Genomic DNA, 8,678 nt, shown 5'->3' on the forward strand with positions numbered 1-8,678 from the left:
GAAACTGAAAAATTATTTCATTTCTGAAGAAGGTAGTTGCGAAAACTTAATTTTTGAAGAGAAAATGGAAGCTTAATTTTAAAAAGAAAATGCACCCTTCATTTTTGAAAGAAAAATGGAAACTTCATTGAACAAAAGCTATTCAACATTGAGTATAAAAAAAAGTTTCTCGTGAGAAACGTTTTCTAAAAAAATCTTTCTGCGAGAGAAAAAAAACCTCTCTCCAAAAATTGTTTTTCACGAAATTAAATTTTGTTCTCGACTTGAGCTTTCAGAAATAAATTTTCCGTTTTTAAAGTAAACTTACTTATTTTTAAGAAAACTTCTTTTTGAAAATACTTTTTCAGAAGAAGCTTCTCCAATGTACGTATACCTACTTATTACTTACCTATATTTAAAAAAGAAAAAAATAGCATTTTTTGAGGGGGGGGGGACTTTTTTATAGAGAAAAATTTAAAAGACTCAATTTTTTGAGAAACAAAAACATATCTACTTTTATCAAGAGTAGGGGGGGGGGGGTTTAAAAAATTTTTCCGCCCTATTTTGATTAAAACTTTGAAAATTATGAAAACGTGATGTGACATTTTGATTCTCACTAATCTTAGGTTTTTGATTTCGGCTCAAGTTTCTTTAGAGGCAGCCAAAATTGTTGTTTTGGACCCCCCCACCGCCCCCACCACCTCCAGCATCACTCGTTAGATGTCTTCGAAAATTAATTTCAATAACTTGATAAGTACCAAACAACTAAATTGATCAATTTTTTTTTTATTTTAAAATTTTAATTAAGAAACAGAATTTAAAAATAGGTCATTTTTTAAACAATTTAAACCCCTTCAGTTATTAATATGCTACATTTCTCTGGAACTGGCAAAAAAAAAATTAAGTAGGTCAACCTACTAATGCTCGAATTTTATGTGATGTAGATATGAAAGGTACTCAGAAATGCTTTAATAAGTCCCCAAGAATTAAGAAAGTGTTTTCAATTTTATTTTATTTTATTTTATTTTAAATTGATTAATTGAATTTTAGAATAAAACGATTTACAAATGAAAATTTTTTTAAAAAATCTGTTTCTCTGCATATTTTTAATCACCAATTTTCATTTTAATTTGCAGGTCGAAGCAACAGATAACGACTTGGGCGAAAATGCCGAAATCACTTACAGCATTTATCACGTCAGCAACAACGGTTTATCAAAATTCGTCATTGATCCTAAAACCGGAGTACTGGAATCTAATGGTAAATTGAGCGCTGGAGAACAATACAGTATTACAGTTCAGGTATGTTTTCATGACCACTACTTTCTTGTAATTCTATGAGTTACCTATACCTACTTAGACCTACCTATCTTGACTCTCGTGTACTAAGTACTATTGAAAATTTATCCATTAGGCAACCGATAAAGGAGGAAAATACAGTCAGACAATCGTAGAAGTTGTGGTTACTCCGGGACCAAATACCAGAGGCCCAGTTTTCGAGCAACCAGTGTACGATGTCGTGGTCAGTGAAGGTGTTTCGATCAATACTACAGTTACTTCAGTCCATGTAAGTTCAACTTGCGATCTTTGAATTTAAAACGATGACAATAATATTTATTATTTGAGATTTTTAAAATATGTGTTTATTTTCTCAATTATGTTTAGGCGAGAGATCCAGAAAGTGGTCCTGTAATTTACTCGATTGTTTCCGGTACCAACGAATTGCGAGAATTCGGTATTGATCCGAAGACCGGAGTTATATCTGTGATTAAGAAACTTGACAGAGAGCAATTGACCCAGTATCAATTGGTAAATTATATCTTGCGATTCTTTTGTTCTTTTTAAACTAAAATAATATTTAATTCGAGGAGCTAAAATGCTAAATTAAGTATTCTAATATTTGTAGATAATCCGAGCCGAAGACGAAGATCGTTTATCGAGCACTACGATAGTCAACATTAAAGTCAGCGATATCAACGACAAGAATCCCGAATTCATCAACTTACCCTACGAATTCATCGTTTCTGAAGGCAAAAATAACGCTCACGTTGGTCAAGTAAAAGCCATCGATGCCGACGAAGGTCAAAACGCCGTTGTTTATTATTCTTTACCCGAAGATGTGCCTTTCATCATCGATGTAAACTCCGGAGATATTAGAACCAGCATAGCTTTGGATTATGAAACGCAACCGGTGAGTGAAATTCAATTTCAATCGGAATGATTTCGATTATCGAATTGGGTGATAATTTGTTTGATTTGTTTTGTAGGAGTATAAATTTGTCGTCACTGCTAAAGACGGTGCTACGGATCCGCGTTTGGCTACGGCTACAGTGACTGTGAAAGTGACCGATGTTGAGGACGAGTTACCAATTTTCCATATCGCTCAGCACGAAGTTAAAGTTCCTGAAAATGTTCCTGATCATACTGTGATACAAGTTAAAGTGAGTTTTTGCCATCACGTTCTATGTAAGTAATTACTAATTAGAATTCAAGTTTCTAAAAAAGAATGTTTTTTTTTTAGGCTGATGATCCAGATACCGTGAAAAGGATCACGTACGTTATTCGACAAGGACCAACGGATCTGTTCGCAATTGATAAAAATACCGGAGTTGTAAAAACCGTCAAAGGTTTAGATTACGAAAAAGAAGTACAACATATATTGATCATCGGTACCGTTGAAAATCCAACCAATAAACCTGGAGCTACGACCAAAGTCATCGTTAATGTTGAAGTAAGCTTTCAGATTGATAATTATGAATGACTTGAAAAATGGCGAAGACTAAATTTCGATTATGTTTACAGGATGTGAACGATATCCCTCCGATATTCCTATCGGTGCCTCAGCCTATAACGTTAGACGACGATGTACCTATTGGTACGAAAGTAACGACGTTGATTGCTACCGATTCTGATGGAACGTCGCCGAATAACAAAGTACGTTTAGTTTACAATCCATCGAAACGATTGGTTTAGTTTTTCGCTTACTGAATGAGATTTTCTTTGGCAGGTTCGATATGAAATCGTTGGTCGGGGTAAAGCTTCTAAATATTTCCAAATTGATCCGGATATTGGACTTTTGCAAGTTAGGAATGATCTGAGAAAAGAGACTGATAACGAATACGCTGTAAGTAACTATCCATTTATCGAAGCGACGATGAGAATTAAGAATGTTTGAAAATGAGCAGATCGATTAAATTTTATGTTTTGTTCGCAGGTTGAAGTGAAAGCTTACGATTTAGGAGATCCTAGCTTATCATCTGTTGCAACGTTGCCTATATTTATTCGACATGTTGCTACCGTACCCCCTGATGTGAAAGCTGGATTCGCAGATGATCTCTATACGGTCCAAGTGGCCGAAAATTCGCCTCCTAATACGTGGATCAAAACGTTCACCGTGTTGAATAGTAAAGTTTTTACCAACGATATACCATTGAGGTGTACGATCGTTTCGGGTAACTCTGAAAGTAAGCAGCCTTTTATAATAATGGTACCTACCTAGTACCTACTTAGATAGGTACCTATATAGTTATGTGTGTGATTTATTGATTGTAATACATAATGGGGGTGTTTTTTGCAGATATTTTTTACTCGAATGTTACCGCTGATAAAAATTGCGAGCTAAGGATCAAAGAAGCTAAACTAGATCACGAACACGAACCAGAGTTCAAACTGAAAATACGTCTAGATACGTTGACCGGACTGGTGAATCCGGATAAAAGCGTTACAAATGTACGTATAGTGCATCTGTAAATTTAGAGAAAAAAAAAATTGAAATCAGAACGGATTTCAAAATGAAAAAAAAATTGTATTAATTTTTGTATGTGATTTCGCAGGTTAATGTTCAAGTTACCGATGTTAATGATAACACGCCTCGATTCATTTACCCTGAAACTAGTCATCGATTTGCTAAACAAGCATATTTTGGAGCTATTGCCAAAGATAAAGAGGTGTCATCGCCTGTTATTCAAATCAAGGTAGGCAAATAATAGATTAATTTGCTAACATCAAATGTTATCTTAGACGTATTTGGCTAAATTCTGATGCAAGGTGGTTTTTCTTGAAAAAATTGATGTTTCTTACTGTTTATTAATCAAAGACAGATTTTTGGAAAATAGGTAGTAGGTATTTCATGAGCTCTTAGTGAACTTAAATGGAAATTTCAAGTGTTCTAGTATGTTTTTTTTTCATTTTCAAAATTTAAAAATGGTCAATTTTTATTGAAACTATTTTTTTTTTTTTGTAAAAATGTGTTTTAAAGCACCGAAACAAATATTAACATCCCAAATGAGTTGATTTTCATTCCTTTCATTCGACCTGAAACCTCTTGTGAAATTTCAATTTTCATTTAAAGTCTTCAAAATCCTACCAGGTTGCATTTTTTCATAAAGTGTTGCTTTGTGTCAAAAAATGTCGAAAATTTTCGCTTTTATAAAATATTTTATTGTTGAAAAATGTCTTTTTTTATGCAGAAAATTTCAAAAAGTTTCACTTTTTCCAAAAATTATCCAAGTGTCGGTTTTTTGACAAAAAATACAAAAAAGTAACACTTTTTTGTCAATTTACTTACTTATTGTTTACTTTTTTAAAATTGTCAAAATCTCCAAAATCTCAATTTTTTCCAAAAATTGACTAAAATTTTCATTTTTTTAGCAAGTTTGCGAAAAATTGTTGTTTTTTTACAGAAGATTTCAAAAAGTCTCCCTTTTTTAAATAATTGTTCAAATGTGTCGTTTTTTGACAAAAATTGCGGTAAAGAATATTTTTTTGCCAATCTTCCAAAATTGTCAACATTTTGCTTGTTCTCAAAAATTGACACAAAGTTTCTTAGTTTTATTTTTTTAGCAAATTTGCTTGAAAAAATACCAAAAAAAAAAACATTTTTTTCCCAATAATTGCCAAAAAATTTTACTTTTTGCCAAAATTGTCAGTAGAGTGCTGCTTTGTGCTAAAAAATGTCAAAAATTTTCTTTTTTTCAATAGTTGACAAAAATTATTGCTTTTTAGCAAATTTTGCTAAAAATGTTTGTTTTTTTGCAGGGAATTTGAAAAATATTCACTTTTTTCCAAAAATTATCCAAAAATGCCTCGTTTTTTTTGGACAAAAAATGCGAAAAAGTAACAACACTTTTTTCGCCAATTTCCAAAATTGTTAAAATCTTGCGTTCATAATTACTAATTCATTCAAAGGTCTCGCTTTTTGACAAAAATTGCGAAAAAGAATAACTTTTTTGTCAATTTGCCAAAAATTGTCCAAATTTTGCTTTTTCTCAAAAATAGACAAAAATTTTCGCTTTTTAGCAAATTTGCTGAAAATTTTAGTTTTTTTTCAGGAAATTGAAAAAAAATGTCATATTTTGGCGAGAAACTTCAGAAAAATTCATTTTTTTTTCAAAAATTGTTTTTGGTGAGAATTGCAAAAAAATATAATTTTTTTGCCAATTTGCCTAAATTGTCAAAATCTTGGTTTTTTTACAAAAATTAAAATTGACATAAAATTTCCCTTTTTTAGCAAAATTGTTATAAAAAATTACTCTTTTTTTTCAAAAATTTCCCAAAAGTCTACCAAAAAGACTTGATTTTTTGTTGCATAAAATTTTGTTTTTTAACAAAATTACTAAACAGTCTCACTTCCTTTACCAGAAATTGCCAAAAAGTATTCCTTTTTTGCCAATAATTCCTAAAAAATCGTGATTTTTCTTCTAACATTGTCAAAGTTTTGCTTTTTGCGAAAATTCGTCAAAAATTTTCGTGTTTTAGCAACTCAGATATTTTTTTGTTTCTTCCTCGTAAATATTCCTCTTAATTTTTTTCTCATTTCCCTCAAAAATAAATACTAGTCCATCGAGTCAAATATGTCTGGTAGATAATTCTTCTTCGATCTATGTAATAAAGCTCATAACCATATCTTTTTTTACTGTTTTATGCAGGCTATCGACGGAGATAGCGGAAAATTCGGGCAAATCGAGTACCATTTCGTCAAAGACGATACCGGCGCAACCAAGTTTTTCTCCATCGACCCTATTTCGGGCGTAATTAAAACCACCCGTAATTTAGACCACGTCCCGGAAGACAACTTACCATTTAGACTGATCGTTCGAGCTCAAGATAATCCGGCAACTCAGGACAACAATACGCATTTGGCTGACGCTCACGTTGTGGTAAGTACACCTTGAATCAATTCAATCGAATACTGTAACGCTTTAAGAAAATAAATTATCGAGAGATATTGACTAATAATGATCGTTTTGCTCCTGCAGATAAATCTAATCGATGACAGACACCGTATGATTTTGGTAATCAACGATGCCACACCAGAAGTGGTGAAAACCAATGAAGCTAATATAACTAGAGTATTAGAAGAACATGCCAAGTTGATCGTCGGTGTTGAGAAAATCACACCGAGACAGTACAGACGTTCGGATAATATAAGTCTGGAATCTGATCCGAATTCCACCGATTTATGGTTCTACACTATCGATCCTAGCACTGAGGTTATTTTGGAGAGGAATAATTCGAGAGTTACGAGGTAGGTTTATAGCTTTCTACGAATCTTATTATTACTCGAGTGAGAGGAAGTCGTTCGAGTAATTATGATTTTTTTCTTCTTAAATTTTAGATCAATTCTCGAACCAGAAGCTGCGTCGAATATTACTCTGGATGTGAGTGGCAATTTACACGTCACTGCTTCCAATATTCACGGACCTTTGATGGTGATTACGCCGAAAATTGCCACCGTTACCGTACCTTGGGAAATAAATCCGTATTTCTTCATAATCTTAGGAGCGGTGATTCTGATCTCTACTATTGCCGGAATCATTTATATTTGCATATCGTGGTCGAGGTGAGTAGTGGTTGATTTTTTGAATGAAAGAATAACGTTAGAATAATTTAATGAGGTGTTTTTTTTTTGTTTTTTTTTTCATTATGTAGGTATAAAGCCTATAAGGATAGGATATCAAAGATGTATATTACTCCACGATATGATCCTGTCTTTGTTGATCCGCATTTAAAGGAATACGAAACTCAGGTACGTATATTTTAATTTTTCGAAATCCGTTTGTGTAAGTTTTTGCTCAATATTGAGTGTTTTTTTTGTTCAGGTGCTGCAAATGAGTGTACCTGTCGATGATAACGATAGCTATAACGATTTACAAATAGATTTTAGTCGTAAAAATCATACTTTCAATTTAGATAATGTTGGATACATTTCCAAAGAAAATGGTAACTATTTATTTATTTTTTTCATTTCAAAAGTAACCGAAAACTAATCCAATTCGTTCGTTTTCTCTACAGGTAACTCGAGTCCCACAAATTCGGACGCAGCAACCACCACGAGAGCGTCTAGCGTATCCGAGAATCATTTCACCATGAACCACAACCACCATAATAATCATAACGGTACAGCGGGCAAAGTGAACCGAGCCTATCAGAGGTAATTGCAATGTTTTATTCTTCATGTCCATTCCACTGGGTAGGTTATCCTAAGCCTGTAAAATTGATCGGCTCGATGCCTAATAATGCACGTTCCCTTTCTTGTGTAGAGGTGAAGAAGACTTGCCGCCAAATATAAGCGCGACCAATGAAAACGTCACGTTTAGAGAGAAACGTGATTATTCTCAAGTCGGATTTAATTATTTAATGGATCGGTCACCTGTGGAGACGACCACCGAATTATAGCAAATATAGTCGTGAGGAAGTGCCATCCGTCCGTTGTACCCTTGCTCAAAGTACTTCGTTGTTTTTTTTTCTTTTTTTCTAATTTGAGATAATACTGTGATATTTTTTTAATTATTATTATTTTTAGTAAAAAATTTTTACGAGTATATTTTACAAGATTCGTATTGAATTTTGATATTGTATGTACAAAAGTATTTTTTTTTCTCGTTTCTTTTTTACCAAGTATTCTTTTTTACGCGTTTGTAAATTGTTTTTTTTGTGTGTTTATAATGTTGTATGTGTATTTATGTTTGTATTATTATTTCTAATGTGTAGAAAAATGTCTGTTTTTAAAATTTTTACAAGTATTATTCTGCCATATTTTTTTTCTTAATTTTTTTTTTTATAATCTGACACGAGCTATTTATTTATTTTTTATCGATGTGTTCATGTGGAATTTTTTGCTGCAAATTGAAAATATGTAATTTGGATTATTTTATATAATTTTTTTAAAAAGCTTTTAAAACAAAAGGTCGGTTTGAAAGTTTTTTTTAAATAGGGTTTTATTGTAGCGTAATAGGTAAGTATGTATTTTGTATTGAATTTTTTTTTCACCGTCCAATCAAATTTTGTGCTTATTATTAAGTTACAATGATGAAAAAAAAAGTATTTAGTCATTAATTTCGATATAATAAATTGTAAATATTTTTTTTTATTCGTAAGAGTGTAATTTGCTGTATTACGTTCGTGAATTATTTACTTGTATAAAAATGCGATGTTTTTGTATTTCGATAAACTTTTTTGATCTTTTAAATTATTGTTGTGTTTTAATTTGTTGGTTTTGAAGAAATAGTCGACGTTGAAATACTCACCTCTCCCAGCCTCAAGTCCCTACCCCTCTTGAAAAACTGACGTCGAAAACCCAGCAATCGATATATCACATGCCTATAAATTAGTCAACTTTTTTCAAAAAAGTTGAACTTTGAGGTACAAAAAAGCTTGATCGATTAAAATGAATGAGCTTTCGTGATCAGCGATGCTTAA

General features: G+C 32.2%; 1 protein-coding gene across 2 annotated transcripts in view; it reads left to right on the plus strand.

Moving 5' to 3' along the window:
* Cad99C (cadherin-99C) overlaps window positions 1-8,448 on the plus strand; it is a 269,753-nt gene extending 261,305 nt beyond the window's left edge. The window contains exons 15-32 of one of the 2 annotated variants that reach the window (XM_065347422.1): window positions 1,116-1,280; window positions 1,393-1,545; window positions 1,644-1,787; window positions 1,885-2,169; window positions 2,246-2,419; window positions 2,500-2,709; window positions 2,781-2,912; window positions 2,986-3,102; window positions 3,193-3,442; window positions 3,556-3,707; window positions 3,812-3,952; window positions 5,906-6,136; window positions 6,236-6,504; window positions 6,595-6,819; window positions 6,909-7,005; window positions 7,079-7,199; window positions 7,272-7,410; window positions 7,520-8,448. In XM_065347422.1, the coding sequence (XP_065203494.1) occupies window positions 1,116-1,280; window positions 1,393-1,545; window positions 1,644-1,787; window positions 1,885-2,169; window positions 2,246-2,419; window positions 2,500-2,709; window positions 2,781-2,912; window positions 2,986-3,102; window positions 3,193-3,442; window positions 3,556-3,707; window positions 3,812-3,952; window positions 5,906-6,136; window positions 6,236-6,504; window positions 6,595-6,819; window positions 6,909-7,005; window positions 7,079-7,199; window positions 7,272-7,410; window positions 7,520-7,655 (3,141 nt within the window). In that variant the 3' untranslated portion in view covers window positions 7,656-8,448. Of the gene's footprint in view, window positions 1-1,115; window positions 1,281-1,392; window positions 1,546-1,643; window positions 1,788-1,884; window positions 2,170-2,245; window positions 2,420-2,499; window positions 2,710-2,780; window positions 2,913-2,985; window positions 3,103-3,192; window positions 3,443-3,555; window positions 3,708-3,811; window positions 3,953-5,905; window positions 6,137-6,235; window positions 6,505-6,594; window positions 6,820-6,908; window positions 7,006-7,078; window positions 7,200-7,271; window positions 7,450-7,519 lie in introns of both variants that reach the window. The other variant, XM_065355009.1, reaches the window with a different exon arrangement.
* The last annotated feature ends 230 nt before the right edge of the window (window positions 8,449-8,678 follow it).

The sequence above is a fragment of the Planococcus citri genome, chromosome 1, assembly GCF_950023065.1.
Source record: "Planococcus citri chromosome 1, ihPlaCitr1.1, whole genome shotgun sequence".
In the NCBI taxonomy this organism is placed as follows: domain Eukaryota; kingdom Metazoa; phylum Arthropoda; class Insecta; order Hemiptera; family Pseudococcidae; genus Planococcus; species Planococcus citri.